At 61.3% G+C, this 18,619-nt stretch overlaps 1 protein-coding gene across 1 annotated transcript; it reads right to left on the bottom strand.

Annotated features, from left to right (window-relative positions):
- Positions 1–1,568: 1,568 nt before the first annotated feature.
- Positions 1,569–18,110, bottom strand: SUSD3 (sushi domain containing 3). Its single transcript, XM_048218301.2, has 5 exons — positions 18,004–18,110; positions 7,655–7,843; positions 6,094–6,238; positions 5,380–5,541; positions 1,569–2,149 (listed from the first exon to the last, which is right to left on the bottom strand). Exons 1-5 carry the CDS (start codon positions 18,089–18,091, stop codon positions 1,954–1,956), a joined length of 780 nt encoding a protein of 259 aa, XP_048074258.1. The 5' UTR covers positions 18,092–18,110; the 3' UTR covers positions 1,569–1,953.
- Positions 18,111–18,619: the final 509 nt, after the last annotated feature.

Here is an 18,619-nt window from a genome sequence, read left to right as displayed (position 1 = left end):
GAACTCAGCCGGGCTTCCCTGGAAGGCCCAGGCTGAGGGACCTCAGGGGCAGGAGGGTCATGGGCTCTGCCTGGAGTCCCTCCCGGCCTCTCACCTGCCTGTGCGCTGGGGCACGTCCCAGCCAGCTCCGGACCCCAGGTGCTCCCTCCCACAGCGGCTTCCCAGTGGAATGCAGCCTGACCCCATTATTTCACTTTCTGTACACTGTCATGGCCCCTAGCATTTACCTTTTGGTTGTTTCTCCCCCTAGAAGTAATGTCAGCGCCGTATCATTGGGGTCTGGATGGGACTGCAGGGTTTCCCCCCAAGTGCTCCCCACCTTCGGTGAGCTGAACCCCATAGCCGACATTCCACCTTCACATCACTCCAGCTATGGGATGGGCGGGGAAACTGAGGCTCAAAGAGCCAGAGTCCCTTGCCAGGCCAGGCCTCCCAGGGGCAGGGATTCACTCCCAAAGGCCCCTACCCAGTGCGTATGGACCCGTGCCTCTGGATATGACCTTCAGGTGAGCTGGTGGAAGTACGCAGAGGGTCTGGGGTCTACCAGCCCTGGCCCCACCCCGGGAGCAGCAGGTGGTCTCGGCTCCTGTGGGTCAAAGGGCTGACCCCATGTTCCTCTGCTGGCTGGGGGCGCAGTGTCCTCCCTGCTCGCCCACTCTCGCACCCACCATCGTGCAAAGTGAATACTTGGGCCATGGTGGTCTTAGGGACGCTCACCCGCTCCCCGCTGAGCACTGGGGAGCTCACCACCAGCAGTGCAGTCAGCGGGTGACGGCAGGGTCACACAAGCCAGGTAGCCAGAGCCCACAGTTGGAGGCTGAGCTGAGAGGGCATGCTGATCCCTGATTTCTACATTTGAAAATAGCCTTCTGTATACACACAGTAACTGAAAGTGGGGTCTCACAGAGGTCTGCACACCCGTGTTCACAGCAGCCAAGAGGTAGAAGCCAATGCCCAGCAGCAGATGGAAGAACATGTGAACGTGGCATATATACGCAGTGGGCTCAGCCTTAAAGAGGAAGGACCCTCAGACATCTGCTGCGACACGATGTCCGTTACCTCGGGGAGAGGGGCTGCGGGTAAGAGACACGGACAGCTCCTCACTGAACTGCTCTGACAAGTTGGGGTTGGGCAGCTGTGGGTTAGGGGGACCGGGATGGCTTTGAAGGTGTCCACCCCTGCCTGGTCCTCCTCCCACGCAGAAGTGGAGCCCAGCTGCCCCCCTCGTTAGGTGGAATGCAGAAGCCCTGACCTGGCATGACTTCCCAGGCCCCTGGAAGGCCAGACTCCCGTCACGGACACCAGCCACCGGAGTGCAGGGAGACCCAGGCCACTCGAGACGGCCACCACCGGCGAGGTCTCTGCCGACAGCTGCAGCACCTGGACGTGTGAGCCGGCCGGCCTCCACGTGGCCCGATGCCAGTCACCAGCTGACCGCACAGCCCAGAGGAGCCCTGCAAGCCTGAAGCCCTGAGTGGGAGTGATAAGGGAGTTGTTTTACACCTTGAACAAAACCTGCCTGACATTCTGTTACAGAGAGATTGAAAATTGAGACAGCGATTTTTACCTTTGTTTTTCCAGTGTTAGAATTGTTTATTTCACACCCCTCTCCCCTCGTGGCTACTCTGCAGAGAGCAGATGCCCCAGCTGGGGCTCTGCTGTCTCTACCACACAAAACGAGATTTGCCTATTAAAACGTCCCCCAGTCGCTTTAAAGGAGCCACCTGGGGGGGCTGCATCTGGTTCCAGAACCCCAGTGTGGCTTCAAGGACGCCTATATATAAAAGCTGCTCCAGCTGGGCTCCCCTGGGACAGGACACCCCTCTGGAGTCCCCAGCTCAGCTCCTTGACGGATCCCTAAACCCAGAAGCTGATTTCACTGACCCATCGCAAGCCGGACACAGTCGAGATGTAGGTGGCTGGGTGGTGGGCAGGCTCCGGACTCTGACTCAGTCACCCTGGGACATAGGCCATGTGCTGCCTGGACATTCCTGTGGTGGGCCAGGAGGCAGGCGGGGCGTGCCCCAGGTCTGCTGTGTGCACCATCGCCTGGGCACGGGGTGAGCCCACAGGACAACTGGTGGTCCAGGGGTCCTTGTCCACGCTGCGGGCCACGCCAGCCAGCTCTCTGGTGCCCTCACCCAGATCCCTGCAGGAAGAAGAGGCAAGGCTTGGGGGAACAGTGGGGACCCGGTGTAACCCTGCCCCCATGACGGGCCCCTGGGGCCTGGACTTCCGTGGGCTTGGGGCAGGCTCAGAACCGCCCTGAGCCTGAGGAAGTCCCTCCACTGGTGTCCCTGCGTGGGCCTCAGAACCCTCATGCCTAAGAGGTATGTGCTCCAAGAAGCAGCATGCCCACCTTCCAAGGATGGGAAGGGGCTTCTTGGGGTGGTGCTGAGGAAGGGGGCTCAGAGTGTGCATAAACCCCAGGGGCCAGACTTCCTCACCTGGCCAGGTTGCTCTGGGGCAGAGAAGGGACACAGGGGTCCCAGGAATGTCTAGGGAGACACCCTTGCTCCCGTCAGGCTGTCCTCTGGTGGTCTGGGACCAGATCGTCCCCCGTCTGTATCTTCAGTTCCCTTGTGGACCCCACCCCCAACCCACAAAGGAACCCATTCTGCAGGCTGATCAGACCCTGCCCCCACACACTGGGCCCCTCTCCTGCGTACAATGGCTGCTGCTCTCTGCAGGCTGTGCCCCCCCTTAAGATGCTGTCTCTTTCCTCCCTCCCCCGCCCCCTGCAATGCAGGCTCTCCCAATCTGTTCACAACAGACATCACCTCCTCCGGGAAGCCCTCCCCCCCGGATCTCTGCTCCCATCCACACCTAATTCTCAGAAAAGCTCTAGGAAATAGTAGAAATTAAGAAGTTATCTGTTAGTCTGATGAGTTAAGTGAATGAATGAATGAATTAGTGGAGAGAAAAGACTGCTTAGCAGGTGAGTCTATGGACTTTGGAGCTAGACAACTTTAGTTCAAACCCAGCTTTACACTTAGTTGTGTGTGATTCTGCACAGGCTTCTTAAGATGGGATGAAAACACTGCCCCCCTCCCAGGTTAGAAGAGCGTCTGGCCGGTGGGAGTGCCGGGAAGCATCCAGGAAGCAGCAGCAAGGTCAAGGGCACACCCTGCCTCCTAGAGACAACTTTTACCGCCCGGTGCACAGTGGGAGCCGCGGAGCACCTGGGTCTTGCCTAGGAGGGCACATCTGAGAGGCAGCCATTCCTGCCCCACTCCACTGGTACGCTCCCCAGCTGGGACACAGGACAGTCCGTCACAGGTCTGTAACCAGGATAGCGCCACTGGGCGGGGGTGACCAAAAAACTCTGAAACCTGCCGAGGGGAACTGGCTGTCCAAGAAGGGGATGCATTAGCCACGGCCCTGCAACACGGCTGGGCCAAGAAGGAAGGCACTTGCAGCGGACGGGTGAGGTTCCACTCTGCAGGCACACAGAGCTCCCAGGACTGACCAGTCACCAGCCGGACACGCAGCAGAGGAACCCACAATAAAGCCAACAATGCAAGCGGCACCAAGGGCATGGGAGACGCTCTTCCTCAGTGTTAACAGAGGAGATGCCCGTGAGCGGGAAGCTGGCACTGGCTGAGCAAGCAAGCGGACAAATGAGGACACTCGGAGACAGGGCCGCTGCTGGGAAAGTGGCTCCACTGGTGTTCCTGGAGAAAGAACGTGGAAATAAAAATACGCAGACCATTGGCCCCACTAGTCCATTCCGAGGGTGGCCCCAAATGTCATCTTGGAAAAGAAAAACCACTCTGCATAAGCAAACATTCACCCAAACCCGAGTGCAGTGAATGGAGCACTTGGGGTGAAGCTCCGGGGGCCTCAGACCGCCAGGACGACACAGCGTGGTGTGGCGGTGGATGCGGCGGTGGAAAGGGCGTGAGGCAGCGTTTCTGCCGGGCCACTGCGGTGTATGCCTAGTGCGTGACCTGACCCGCATCTGGAGTTCCAGGGAGGGGACAGGAAATAAATTCCTTCCCACAGGCCCAGCACGTGGCACGCAGACACGGGACCAGACAGCCTCGCCAAGCCCACGCACGGCCCCGCCTCGAGAGCCTCAGTGACAAGGGCAGGATGAACGGTGATGACCCGCACTCACTGTACCTCCCGCCCCAGCCCAGCCCAGGCACTGCCAGGACCCTCGCCGTTGGAGTGAGAACACCGAGGGCCAAGCGGCCATCATGCGGCATGGCCATCGGGTGGGGACGGGCAGAGGGAAAGGGCAGGAGGCCCTGTTCCTGAGCGCTGCCCTCCACCACCTGCTGGGAGGAGCAGCAGGCCCGGGCGGCAGCAGAGGGAGCAGCGGGTGGCCCGCAGCATCACGTGGGGAGGGGAGGAGCGTGCCGAAAGCAGGCAGGAATTGGGCGTGGCGCGGCTCCCACCAAGGAAGGGTTGGAGCCAGGGGACAGAGACCACGAGCATGGCCAGTGGGGCAGGAGGCCCATTACACTGTTCCCTCTGCTTCTGTGTATTCGAGACATTTCCCCAAAATAACGTTTTAGGAAAGAGTTCAGAGCAACATCCAAAAAACAAAAACAAAAAGAATGGGAATTTAAAAAAAAAAAGAGTTCATCCCATTCCTCAAACAGGAGTGGCAGAATCACAGCAGAATCAGAAATCCCCGTTCTGTCAGCCCAGGACAGTAACTGGTTCTGGCTGGAACGTCCCTGGACCCTGAGGCCACAGGTCAGAGGTCGTGGGGGCAGCAGAGCGGCCCCTCACAGAGACCCCAGTCTGCATGCCCGCAGGGCGCCAGCCCGACCCGCGTCTGTGACTGGCACCCACGCCACCACGGCGCACCTCGCAGAGACGCAGCCCGAGTGTGACCGTGAGGAAGCCTGGCGGCCAGGACGCCGTCTCTGTGGGACCACAGGCCCAGAGCCCACGAAAGGCAATGCCGCCGAAGACAGACGGCCGTCCCATTTACAGCGCCCAGAGACCCCAGCCGCCAGTGCCGTTTGTCATCAGGGTCACAGGGCACATGCTCAAAGCTAGCGACATCGGGAGGCGTTGTCTCTGCAGCCCACGTGCAGCCTCAACTGGCCTCCCTGAGTCAGAGAAAGGGGCAGAAGAGAATGTCCTTGTAACGCTTCAGAAAGCGTGTGCACACATGCAGGAAGCGTGAGAGACCGGACAGGGAGAGACAGGGAGCCCTGCTGGGTCCTCGGGAAGGGAGCTCACATCTCTGCAGGACTCAGATGCGGGGTGCAGACCCAGGGCTAGAAGGACCGCCAGCCGCGGGCGCAGGCTGGGAGTGGAGGCCCAGGTGAGCCTGGGCAGCCAGTGGGGTAGCGGTGTCCTGACCGCGCCGGGCCCCCGCCCTCGCCCCGGCACCCCCCTCGCCGCCCCCATGCGCACGTGGTGAAACTGTAGTTGTCATGCGCCTGGCCAGGGCGGCCCCCGGGCTCCCCACCGCCGCGGCTGCCGCTGTTGCTGTTGTTCACACCCTTGAGGCCGAGGTAGGCGGGGGGCACCGTCTCCAAGTCCCCGGCTCTCAGCTGGAGCCACAGCTGGGTCGCCCTGGGGAGAGATGGGGGAAGGACGCTCAGGACAGCAAAACCCGCGAGGCGGCCCTACCGCTGCGGCGGGAAGCTTGACACCGAGCCCCGAATCGCACACTTACAGAGGGTGAAGATGGCAGCTTGCATGCTGTAAATACTTTATAAGGAAAAACACATGGGAAATGCTACATTACCGTGAAAAAGGAAAGTGGTGGTGGGTCAGCCTCCAGCCACCGCGAAAACGCGCCATCGCCGGTCAGCCCTGCTCGCCCAGCACGGCGGGGCGCAAGCCACGAGCGGGCCCAGACTGCGGGAGAACCACACTGGCCGCATGCGCGCGGCCCATTAGGCAAGACCTTCCACGGCCGCGAGGCTCCGGGAGCCACGGGATGCTGCACCCCCGCTGCTGTGGGGCAGCGCTCAGTAGCTTGGCTCCCTGTGTGGCCAGGGCAGCCCCGGCGTCCCGGCACGCCCGCAGGAGGCCCGGGCACGGACGGCAGGTACCTGTGAAGAGCCCTCTGTCCTCGGGCTCTGGCAGCAGTGGGGGCGGGAGGCCGCGGGGCCAGCATACCTGTCGGATGGCTGCTCACTCGTCTTCATACACCGCATGAGGCAGCAGGTGAGGAAGGCCATGGACATGAGCAGGATGATGGCGCAGCTGACGATGGAGGCGATCACAGCCACCTTGAAGCCGAAGGTCTCGTACGGCGGCACGGCTGCAGGGGAGACAAGGCCACCTCCTGCGTGGGGTTTGCTGAGGACCTCAGCAAGCTCCGTTCACAGGGGAGGCAGGGAGGTGCTGGTGGCTGGGGCCAAGTTCTGTGCACACTGTTGTCGGGTGGCTGTCGGGGAACACTGCCGTCTAAGGACGCGGTGTGTGGGCAGGGTTTTGGAGGGTGTGTAGGAGTTCACAATGGCATGCTGGAAACAGCTCCGACAGCGAGGTCCATGGCGGTCCCCTGGTTCCCACACACTGCAGCCTGGGCCCCACATGCCCGCACACAGCCCACAGCCTGCTTCTGCAAGGTCCTAAGCGGCACAACCCCCGGGGTCTAGAGACCGTCTCAAGTCACTTTGCTGAAGGGCTCAAAAGCAAGAAAAATGGCTGTGTTCGGGGTCAAAGGGCCCTTGCCAGTTACCAGCCGTGGGACCTCAGCTACGTGCCGAGAAGTGGTTCTATCCGATTCTAAAGGGTGTTCTGGGAAAACAAGGCCCGGGGTCTTAGTCTGAGCAACACTGCACACCCTCCCCCCTCGCGGACACTGCTCACACCCCTGTCCCCATCCCCTGCCCTAGCTGAACAGGACCACCCACACTGCGGACCTCTCCTGGCCTCCCCTGCAGCTTCCTTGTCCTGCCCGGCCAGAACAGGTGCCGCCATCCTGGGCCCTGCCCCCAGCCACAGCCCACAGTGGCCTGGGTCCCCCACAGGGGGATCCATACAAGATGCCCTTCCCGAGGGCCCCAGGCAAGAGGAAGCTCCAGCTCGGTGAACCCATTGTCTTGTGTTTTCTGTCTCCTGGAGTCTGATCCTGACTGGCACCCTCCTTCTCAGAGGTTCATCCGGCACATGAGCATCTTAAAGGCTCTGAGAAGTACTGCAGCCTATGACTCCAGCCCGTCTTCAAAGCACACACACATCAACACAACAGTGACTGCACTTCGGGAAATGCTGTGCTGGGTATTATTAACACCCTGTGTGAAATACAACTCGAAAGCTAGAAAGCCGTCTCTTCCCCCCAGCTGGGAGCCCAGGGCTGGGAGCACCAGTGTCCCCAGTTCTAGGATCCGTGGCACATACAATCCGTGGCATCCTCCTAGTAAGATCTGCCATGTGTGTGCATGAAAGAATGGATGAACGAACAAACGGAGCTGCCTGCTTCAAAGATGACAGAGGGCACAAGTGACCTCTCGGAGGTGACAGGCCACGTCAGTGGCAGAGCCAGGGTCCAGGCTGCTGGGCCTTGAGCGCACATGCAGACATGAAGCCCCGTGGGGGCTGTCCAGCTGCCAGCACCAGGATCAGGACCCAGCAGTGACCCCCTAGGCACTGCACCCCCTCCGTGGATCAGCAGCCCCCCACCCGCTGCAGGTGCTGAGCCGGGGGCAGCTCGGGGGGGAGCGGGCCTCACATTTGCACACAGGGGTCACTGAAGACCAGTCAGCAACGCTACCCTTCCAGGCACAGGTGAGGAGGCCGGACCCGACCATCTGGTGGCCTGAGGGGCAGTGGAACATGATGACGGTCCCCACAGAAGTGCCGTTGCCACGGAGGACTTGGAAGGTGCCCCGCGGGGGTGGCTGCACGCGTGTGCACACACCTAGGGAAGAAAAGAGGAGAGATGGCGTGAGGATCCCACCCTGGTGGGTGGAGAGCGGGCAGGAGCCCTGCCAGCCACATGACACTCTGGAGAGGGTCCCACGGCCCAGAACACCGGGCGTGGCGGCCATCCGGCCGATGGCCCAGGGATGAACACGGAGCCGATCCCCACATCAAGCAAACTCTAGAGGTTCTGAGGACCACGGTGTTGAAAACATAAGTTTGTGTCAGAAGACCATAAAAGCTAATTCAGGTGACCCTTGAACAAACACGGTTTGAACTGCTGGGGTCCACTGATGCTGGACTTTTTACAGGACAGAACTGACCTCGTATTTCCCTTACTTGCGACCTTCCCAACGACATGTGCCCCCTTTCTTGTGAGAACACGGTACGTAGCACGTCGCACACACGAGCTACGTGTCCAGCCACTGTTGATGTGATCGGGGGGCTCCGGTGACCAGGAGCAGCGGTGGTAAAGGTTTTGGGGAGTCCGAACTTACACCTGAATCTCAAATGCGTGGGGGTCGCGCCCCTGACCCCTGTGTTGTTCGAGGGTCAACGGCACATCGTTAGCAGCTCGGCGTTGCTCCGGAGGCAGAGTCCAGAAAGCAAGGAGGGAGACGTGGGCAGCGCGACCGCGTGAGGAGTAAACAGGAAAACTTCCGTTGCTCCCCGTAATGCAGAAACAGTTAGGAAAAGATACTTGGGGAACAGAGGACAAAGGTTCAAGCCGTGTGAGATCGCACACACGCGGCACACCCCCGCGAGCAGGAGCGGTGGACGTGGGAAGCAGCCCGTCACAGAAGAAACGCAAGGAGGGGTGCCTGGGTGGCGCAGTCCTTAAGCGTCTGCCTTCGGTTCGGGGCGTGATCCCAGCATTATGGGATCGAGCCCCACATCAGGCTCCTCCACTATGAGCCTGCTTCTTCCTCTCCCACTCCCCCTGCTTGTGTTCCCTCTCTCGCTGGCTGCCTCTCTCTGTCAAATAAATAAATAAAATCTTTAAAAAAAAAAAAAAAAGAAGAAGAAATGCAAGGAGCCGAGCGGCAGGAAAGGACGCTAACCCTCACAGTGGTGGGGAGAGCTGGTCTCCCTCCCCCCAGGCTGGCAAAAAGGAAGGGAAAAAACCTGGGGCGAAGGTCCTGAGGCTGGGAACGCCCGCCCACTCTGGGACTCGGCTGGCGGGTGCGGGTCCAACCCTCCCTGGACGAGTCTGGGAAAATGATGTGAAGAGCCTTGTGTCCTGTATCATCCAAGAATTTAGCCAAAGGAAAGATTACGAGTCTGCAGCCAGGATTCCTACACCAGGATGTTCACCCCCGAGTGTGCAGAAGAGTGGGGGTTGGAAACCACCCATGCTCCCTGCTGTGGGACCAGGGCAGGGAATCCAGGCACGTCCCGACGACAAACGCCACCACGCTGTCCTGCATGAGGGTGCAGAGACCGTCTGAATGCAGCAGCAATCACAGCACTTGTACAAATAACCACAATGACCACGGCGGGCGCTTCCCGGAGCTTACTGCGTGCCGGACGCTGGACCCACACCTTACCCGCATTAACGCATTGATCCGCACAGCACCTTCCTGGGGAGCCGCCATTCTCCCCACCTGACAGGTCAGCAAACTGAGGCACAGGGGCTAAGTCACTTCCCAAGGTCACAGAGCAGGGATTCGGAACCAGGCAAGGTGGCTCCAGGCCAGCTTCTCCACACACACGTGTGCAGACACAGACAGTGCGCACACACACATGCCCCCAGCCACGTGCCCCTTGTGTTCAGCTTCTCTGTTCAGGACAATGCCCGGGGGGGGGGGCGCGAGACATGATGACCCACCAAGCTCCCGCACTCCCCAGCCTGCTCTCACGTGGCCTTCCCCGTGTTCACACTGACGTTAGCACCAGGCCTCCTTCCTTCACTCGCTCCAGCCCCAAAACTTGGAGCCCTCCCCGACTCCTTCTCTCAATCCACGGCCGATTCACCAGCAAACCCAGTGGGCCCTGCTTTTAAAATCTATACGCAGGACATCTGCAGGGAGCTGGAGCGCCCCCCACGGAGCCCTTCTTCACACAGGCTGTGGGGGCAGAGCACGCCCCGGATGGTGCATCACACGTCTGTGCACAACCAGCCCCGTGCAGGGGGAGGTCAGGCCACCCCTTGCCACGCTGTGAGTGCGAGGCTGCGAAGGAGGCCATGCCCTGAGCATCGGCCCGTGTGGGGCAGAGCCAGGCCGCCCCCTGCCAGGAAAACAGCAGGAGCCGTGGCTGCCCGAGCACTGGCTGTGTGCAGTGACCGTGAGGGATGGCGTCCGGCTGGGCTCTGCCAGGCTGCAAGTGCTCGGCCCCACCGAGAACCTGGGCGGGGGGGAGCCCACAGGCTGCAATGTGGGGGAGAATGTGAGCCGGGGGCCTTATGCTTTGTGCACTTGGTGGGGGGCTGACTCCCGGATCAGCTCGGATGTGCTGGGCACCTAATGGGTGCCTCACTCCCGTGAGCAGGGCAGTCCATCACTCCCTCACAGATGTGGAAACTGAGGCACTGCAAGGCTGGACAGGGCTGGGCCTCCCCGCGTGCGGGTGTCCATCACCAACATCACTACCACCACCAGCAATGCAGCTCCGATAGAATGTTCCGGTCGAGAAGGGCCCTCCCCCCTGGCCTGGTGCAGCACTCGTAAGCATCCCAGAGGACAGTGGCGAGGAGTCCTCATCCCCACTTTCCCGCAAGGACACCGATCTGGCTGCGGGGAGGGCCCGGAAGTAACGCAGCAGCAGAGCAGGGGGTGTCTGTCCCTCAGAGACCATACTTACCTACCAACAACAGTGTCCAAAGTTACAACAGAAAAGCAAGGGTCAATCAGAAAAGAAAAACAAAATGTCTCAAAACCAGGGGCAGGGCAATCAGTTAAAACAATGAAATAAAAGGCATTCACATCAGAAAGGAAGAAGCAAAACTTCTCCATCCAATGACATGATCCTGGGTCCAGAAGAATCCCCAGGAATCTAGTAAAAACCTACAGAAACTAATAAGCAGGTCCCACTGGGCCGCAGGAGACAAGACCGACACGCGGAAATCCGTCCTATTCAGCACAGCAGCCGTGAACAGCCTAGAAGCGACACGAAGACAGCAATCCCGTGTACTTACGTAGGATAAACTGAACGAAAGAACGGCAAAACCTAAACCATGAAAACTCTAAGACATTGCTGGCAGAAATGAAGTTCCTGAATGAAGGGACAGCCGCCCGCGCCTGCGGACCGGGGGACGGGCCCCGTGGGGACGGACGCTTGCCTCCACTCATCTGCACGCGCAACATGGCCTCTCCCGGAGTCCCAGCTGCTGTCCTTCCAGAAACTGACAGGCTGGTCCCAAAATTCATAAGGACTTGCAGAAGACCTAGGAGCCCACACAAAAACTATCTTGAAAAAGAACAAAGTTGGAGGACTCAGACTTTCCTATTTCAAAACTTGCCACAAAACTACGGTGACAAAGGGACAGACGTTGAGGCCAATGGAGCAGAACGGAGAGTCCAGAAATAAACCCATATTTACAGTGAAGCGAGTTTCGACAAGCGTGCCGGGACGATTCGGTGGGGACGAGAACAGTGCTCCAGCAACGGTGCGGGGACGACAACACCCACGTGCTAAGTCGAGCTGGCCCTATGCTCACACCGTCCATGAAAACTAACGTGACGCGAATCACAGACCTAAATATAAGAGCTAACTCTTAGAAGAAAGCAGAGGGATACATCTTCCTGACCTTGGATCAGGCAACGATTTCTCAGATATGACACCAAAAGACAAACAACAAAAGCAAAAAATAGATACATGGGACTTGATCGAAATTAAAAATGTTTGTGCTTCAAAGGACACGCCCGAGAAAGTAAAAAGACAAGCCACAGAGCAGGAGAGAACATTTGCCAATCACACCTCTGCTAAGGGACTTGTATTAAGAATGAAAACAAATTATTATTTTTAAATATTTTATTTATTTGTCAGAGAGAGCGAGTGAGCAAGACAGAGAGAGCGCACAAGCAGGGGGAGCAGCAGTGGGAGTGAGAAGCCAACTCCCCGCACAGCAGGGAGCCCGATGCGGGACTGGATCCCAGGACCCGGCCCTGAGCTGAAGGCAGATGCTTAAAGGGAACCAAAATGGGCAAAGGATCTGGATGGACATTTCTCTAAAGGTTTACCAAGGGGCCACAGAGGGGGACCCGTGGACCCGGGAGCCGGAGAACCCGGAGCCTCGCGCGCGGCCCTGGCGGGGAGAGTCAGCGCGTGAGGCAGCAACGCCCCGCCAGCTCCAGAACCGAGATGGAAACACATGCACGCACTTGTACACACACGTTCCCAGAGCGTCCTCATGTCTGCCAACTGATGAACGGAGAATGGCATGAGGTACAAGCCACACACGGAGTATCAGAGGAGAGAGGCGCAGACCCACCGTGGGGCCGAGCCGGCCACGGAACCTCACGTGGTCTGACTGCATTTCTAGGAACCGCCGGGAAGAGGCCAATCCTCGACGGAAAGTGGACTAGCCAGGGGCGGGAAGAGACCGCTACGCGCACGGCTCCCTTCTGGGGTGATGAAAATGTTCCACCGCGGACCGCGGCGACGGCTGCACAGATCCGTAATGCACCACGCGCCACCAAGCTGCACGCGTTAAATGTAACTTCAAATGAGTGAATCATATGGCATATGAGTTATATCTCAGTAAAGCTCCAAACGGTTTCAGGGAAATACTTCTGTCAATCAAAGAAATGCAAACTTAAAATGTGAGGTCGTTTTTGGCCTGTTAGCCCGGTCAACATTAAAAAGACGAGCCCATCAGGGTGGGCGGGGGGTGGAAGGGCATGGGTACAGCGCCCGCCCTGTGCCCTGACCTGGACGCGTCCCGCTTCCGCTCGCTGGCCTGGGGGTACCCGTGTGACACACAGTCTGACTCCAGAGTCAGCCCGGAAGTGACCAAGCTCGGCCACACATTCACGCATGAGTGGAAGGATGCCGCACATCAGCGCCCCCCCCCCAGGATCCGTGGACCGGGGCTCATGCCGTCCTTCCGGGCAGGGCGCTTTGGAACCGGGCAGATAGTGCAGGGCAGCCACAGGCCGGCCACGTGGCCCCTCCGCAGGCTCACCAGGCAGCCAGCACTTCCCAGTCCCCGATTTAGAGCTATCACTTCTGCATTCTTTGGGGCTGAGCGGCTTCCTTCTGCGCTGCCCGGCAGGGCCCAGGGGGAGGGGAGGGGGCTGAGCCCTGGGGGTGCTCACAGCGGTCTGCCCAGCCCCCACACCTGCTCTCGCACCAGCACCAGCGCCAGCGCCAGCCCCGGAGCAAGGTCTGTACAGCTCGAACTTTCTCAAGAAGGCCAGGTGCCCCCGGGTTGGACACAAGTGGCGGGAGCCAGGACGGAGCCACTGGTGAGAGGTCCACGGGGAGGGTCAAGCTGGAAGGCGTGGTAACAAATCCCTTCAACTCTGCGGGTGTGTGCCAGACACTGAGACCCAGGGAGAGTCCCCAGCAAGCGTCACTGCTGCCCGTAACCGGGTGGCACAGTCTGCCCCCCCAGAGCCCAGCCCAGACCCCTACCCCTTGGGCATGGCCTGCCTACACCACCAGCCCAGGAAGCTGGCAGCAAGCCAGCTCTGCAGCTCCCCCCCACACCCCCCCGCCGGCCACCACCCGCTGGGTGACCCTGTCACTCTGCCGCTCTGGGCCTGTGACCCACCTGTGGGTGCAGCAGGGGGCCGGGCGGGGGGCGCAGCCCCAGCAGGGAAACCATCACTGCCATCTTGGACACAGCGCGCCCTGGCGTGTGCGTGGGGTGGGGGGAGGGCCCACGGTCAACAGTCACATCCTGGGCTGCCGCCAGTTCCGGTGCCCGACCTCGGTTTCACCGGCCGGCAGTGGTCCTCCCCAAGTGCTCAGAGCCATGCAGGTGGGACAGTGAGGCGGCATCCGAGGCGGGGGAGGGGCGGCGCTGACCTGCAGACCCTCCGCGGAGAACCCCCAACGCAAGACAGGAAGAAGGATGTGAGGCTCACCCAGTGAGCACGCAGCAAGGCTCTGAGAGACTCAGGGTGGGGGCTGCAATGCAGTCCTGGCCCCTCCCAGCCCGTGGGCTCAGACTCTGCAAGTCCCGGCACAGGTGGGGGGGGGCTCATTCCCATCAGAGGCAGGGAGCCGCACCGCCAGCACAAGTGTGCAGCTTGAACACTTGAAAACACAGGCCTGAGGAAATAATCCTGGTGCGTGAGGGGAGGGCGAGCAGCCCTGCCCACAGCCCCCCTGCAGAGGAGGCCAGGCTGGGAGCTCAGGCCCCCGAAATGCCAGAGCCTGGACAGGAGGCGCACAAGCGGGAGGTGTCCCCCAGCCCCCAAACCTCAGGCCCTCTCCCCTGGCTCAGGCTCTGCTCCACCACCTCCCAGACTCATGTCCTCGCGCAGACTCCATGGCCCCTCTGCAAAACGGGGCGATGGCGCCCCAGGGTCATGAGAACAGGAGGACCAACCCATGGAAACCTTAGAGCTGTGCCCAGAGCTCAGAAACACTCTCCCCTGGGAGGGGGCTTCATGCCTCATTCTGACCCTCCGGTGGTACCCCAGACACCTCTGTCTGCCACCCTCCCCCACCCAGGCTCCTACGGGTCTCCTGCATCCCTTCCCCAGGATGAGCCCATTTTCCAGATGAGGAAGCTGAGGTCCACAGTGTCCACCCAAGGCCCCAGCTGTCCACTGGCAGGGTCCCCACAAGCCTTTCGCAGGACTGGTGACACACAGCCAGGACAGGGCAGGGAGGTGCGACGGTGCCAAAGCACTACTGGGGGTTCGGACACACCTGCCCAAGACGCCCTCCCAGAGCTGTCCTCAGGAGTCACCAAGGCTCGGCGGCTGGGCCAGCTGGCTGCAGCAGCCGTGCCCCTACACACTGCAAACTCAGCCTCTGCTCACACCCCTCACTGACCCCTCCCCAGCCTGGAGACCCCCAGACCCCTGTCACTGGCCTTCCAACAGCCCCACCCTTGATGTCTAAGAGGCAAATCCCATCTTCTCCCGTCCCTGCTGAAAACCCTCACACACACCCAGGGGCCCCTGGACGGCCCTCCCACCTGTGACCCACCCAGACACTGGACGCTGCACCCCAGCAAACCCCTCAGCCTTTGCTGCATTTTTCTCAGGTCCTTTATAACACCTCTATCTCTTTTTTGTTATGCCCAAATACACCCTAAAAGAGAAAAAACACAGTGAATGGGTTTGATGCAAAGAAGACACAAACCCAACTAAACCCTGTGGGCTCCCGGGTCAGTGAGGGGCAGACCCGCTCTCCAAGGCCCACATCTCCTCTCTCCTCTCACACTGAGGGGAGCAGAGCCTGACTCAGGCGCTTCCCCAGCCCAGCCCGTGTGGCCAGCAGGGTAAGGAGCAAGCCTCGCTTGTTAATCTTTTATCTGGAACCTTGGACCACAGGCCCGCCCCTCCCCTCCTCCTTCCTGGAGACCACGCTGCCCTCAAACCCTGACCTCACCCACGGGGGCCCAGGTAAATAAGTTACCTCTCCCACTTCTGCCAGAGGAACACTGGAGATGGGGGAGGCAGGCCACAGGGACAGCCCACCCTGGGCCTGGGTCTTTGCGCCACTGGGGGGTTGCTTCTTGCTCTGAGTCTGTTTCCCCCAAATGGAAAGGGAAACCCAAGGAGGAGAGTTTAAAAGGGTGACCTGCGCGCATACAGGTGTTCTGTGGAGGGTGGGACCCCAGGACCCCAGCAGGAGGAACAGCCTCATGTGGGAGGCCTACAGCCCTGGCTGTGTGTCCTCGGGCAAGACACTCGCTCTCGGAGCACAGCTCCTTTCCCCATGGAGGGTGGACCATGGCCACCGTGGAGACCGGGTCACCCAGGCACTCCCCTGGAGGCTGGCAGGTCAGCTCACACCAGCGGAATAAACAGTGTGTTCCAGAACAGAACCAGGCTGATTCTGACCCAGGAGGAGTGTGCCGCCCAAACGTCTCAGGGGAGAACATCGAGGCTCTGCCCGCACCTGGCAGGAGGCCAAGCTGGCCTCGGGGGAACACAGGGCAATCTGGATTCCCACGGCTCCCCCGGGCCTCAGTTTCTCCTCTGTGAAGGAGCAAGCGCAGGTCCGCTGTGCTGCAGGGCTGTAGGAGTGACGCCCAGGGCACGCCCTCACCATCCTGGGTCCTCCTGCTGCCCTCTTCCCAGGCGCCTCCCTCAAGGACTTCCAGAAGGTTGGCATGGGGGTCACCTCCAGCTGCCGGCACCCTGTGTCCCTCCTGCAGGGCTGCGTGCGTGCACAATCTCCCCCGTCAGGGAGTTGCTAGAGCTGCCCTGGGACGAGGGCCAGAGCCGGCGGGGGCCTGTGGGCAGTGGAAGGGTGGCCTCTGGGGTGGGCTGGGCACCCAGTCAGCCACTCAACAAACATTTAAGCCCCTGCTCTTCACCAGCCACACATGGGCGATGGGGGAAGAACGTGGACCCCAGGACGCAGCTGGAGTTCAACACCCACTCTCAGGAGAGCAGAGTAACGCGTCCGTTCTATGACTCCAGGGAAAACACCCTCCATGCTCTGCTTTAGGGACTGCCGAAGTGTCTCCCAAAGACCCACACACGCATCCCTTCACAACCCCACAGGGACAAGAGGGCCCCCATTTCACAGCTCAAAAGACCAGGGCCACGGGGCACGGGAGTGGTGGAGTCTGGATGAACTTGTTACCCAGGAGCAGAGCCACCATGGCCAGGGTGGGTGCACAGGCGCCCCGACTCCGCCTGGCCAGCCCACAAGCCTGGGGGCAGGTATACAGTGCCCACCGCGTAGCACATGGGGAAACTGAGGCCAGAGGCAGAGAGACACACCCCGGGTCAGAGGGGGCGTCCAAGCCCACATGCTGGGGAAGGGCTCCGTGTGGGAGGCTGAGCGGTAGCGGACCAGAAGCAGGGGTGGGGCCCGTCAGGGCTGGCCAGAGGGCAGGGACTGGCCCCTGAGAACCCTCCCCACGCTGAGTTCTCAGCAGTCTTTTGTCTGCTAACACATCAGGACCTCCCAGTCCCCATCCTAGGCTCAGCTTGTGCAAGTCCTTCAGCTCTTGGTCAACACCCACCTCCCCAGGCAGTGCTGCAACAAAGCCACAGGGTCCTCAGGAAAAGCAGCAAAGCACCAAACTCGGGAGGGGTGGGGTGGGAGGGAGTCAAAGAAAACAAACCCACCTCACCCAGCCAGGGGCAGGTCTCAGCTCCTGCTTCCCAAAGCTGAGCACGTCCGCTCTGCTGGCAACGTACCCCCTTGGGCCTCAGTTTCCCCAAGTGAGAAAGAACTGCCCGCCAGTGCCCCCCAGCGTGGCAGGTGTCATTGCTGAAGGCTGAACGGCTGCACCCAAGGGGTGTGACCGGGCCGGCCTGCTCCTCCAGGTCCTATCCTGCACCTGGCCTGGGGCACAGGTGTGCAGAGACCCTCCGGCTCAAGGCGGAGGGGCAGCGGCCACCAAAGTGAGGCTCTGGGGCACGTGGTTCTGCCTCTACAAGGGTTAGGCTTTAGACGCGTTCACGCAGCAAAGCCGGCTTTCCAACCGGGGGCTCCGGAGGAGTTTCCTACAGCCCAGCCGAAGCACGACGGTAAGCCCTCATCAAAACACTCTCGAAATCAATCACCAAGTAAACTAACTGCCAGCCCTCCCTCGCCCCGGACCCCGGAGCTCATCCCGGCCCGGCAGCCCCGGGACCGCGGGCAGGCGTTCCCCCTCCAGGCTGTTTCCCCACTTGTGAAGTGGGGGTGGGGGGCCAGCCAGGAGCACCTCTCCGCAAAGCGAGGCCCCTTCCCCACGTCCGCCGCACCGACTTCCCCTGCACCGAGCCGGCGCCGCACCGGGAGAGGGCGCGCACCTGGGCGGGTGGGCGGCTGGGCGCCGCCGCCTGGTTTCGAACCGCCTGCAGCCGGGCTTCGGCTCTGCTGGGGCGCCGGCTGAGAGGGCGGAGAGGGTCGGGGAGGCTAGTTCTAGGGCGGGTGTCCGGCTGGGGGCCGTCCCGGAACCGGCTGTGCGCCCCTTCTCCCAGCTGTGCGCACCGTCTCCCCGCCTCCTCCGTGCCGCCCGCCTCTCGGCTTCCCTGTCCGTGAAATGGGTGCAGAGCCCCGCTCGTGGCCCGCAGCCCCGGCGCTCACCTGTGCGGTTTCCCGGGGAGGGCTCCGCGTCCCCCGCGCGCTGCCCGGGCTTCGCCCTGCGGCGAGGGGTCGCGGCCGCCCGGGGCATCCCTGCGCTCCGCGGCGCTCTGCGGGGACTGCGGGGCCCGAGCACGAAGGGCGGGGCAGCCCTGGACACGCCCTCCAGGGGCCCCGCCCCGTGGGTCTGGGGGCGGGGCCGGCCCCGCGGGAGCCCCAACCCCCAAGGGGCCAAGCTGGCAGTGCAGGAAGTCTCGCTCCACCGCCTTGCACGGGCTTTGCCCTCGGCTCCCGCCCCTGCGAACACCCCGGTCCGCCAGGCCAGGTGTCCTCCGTGAGCGGCACATGGTGACCCCGCCTGGGTCACCGTGGGCCAGGCCCTTGAGCTAGGGGTCGATGTTGCAGGTCTGCGCTGAGGAACCCCAGGTGCCAGGGGCAGATTCAGACCCCTGGGCTCTGCTGTGCCCGCACCTACACACCCCAGGGGTACTGCCCTCTCCTGGCTCGCTCCCTCCGGCTCAACTCCTTGGTTCATGGTACCTGCTGGGTTCGGAGCTGGAACTGCGGCCCGCCCCTTCCTCTCCCTCTGACCTCGCCCAGCCCAGGCAGAGCCCCCAGC

The sequence above is a fragment of the Ursus arctos genome, unplaced genomic scaffold (genome assembly GCF_023065955.2).
Source record: "Ursus arctos isolate Adak ecotype North America unplaced genomic scaffold, UrsArc2.0 scaffold_33, whole genome shotgun sequence".
In the NCBI taxonomy this organism is placed as follows: Eukaryota; Metazoa; Chordata; class Mammalia; order Carnivora; family Ursidae; genus Ursus; species Ursus arctos.
The sequence above is the reverse complement of the archived record's forward strand: the minus strand, read 5'-3'. Positions and strand labels throughout refer to the sequence as shown.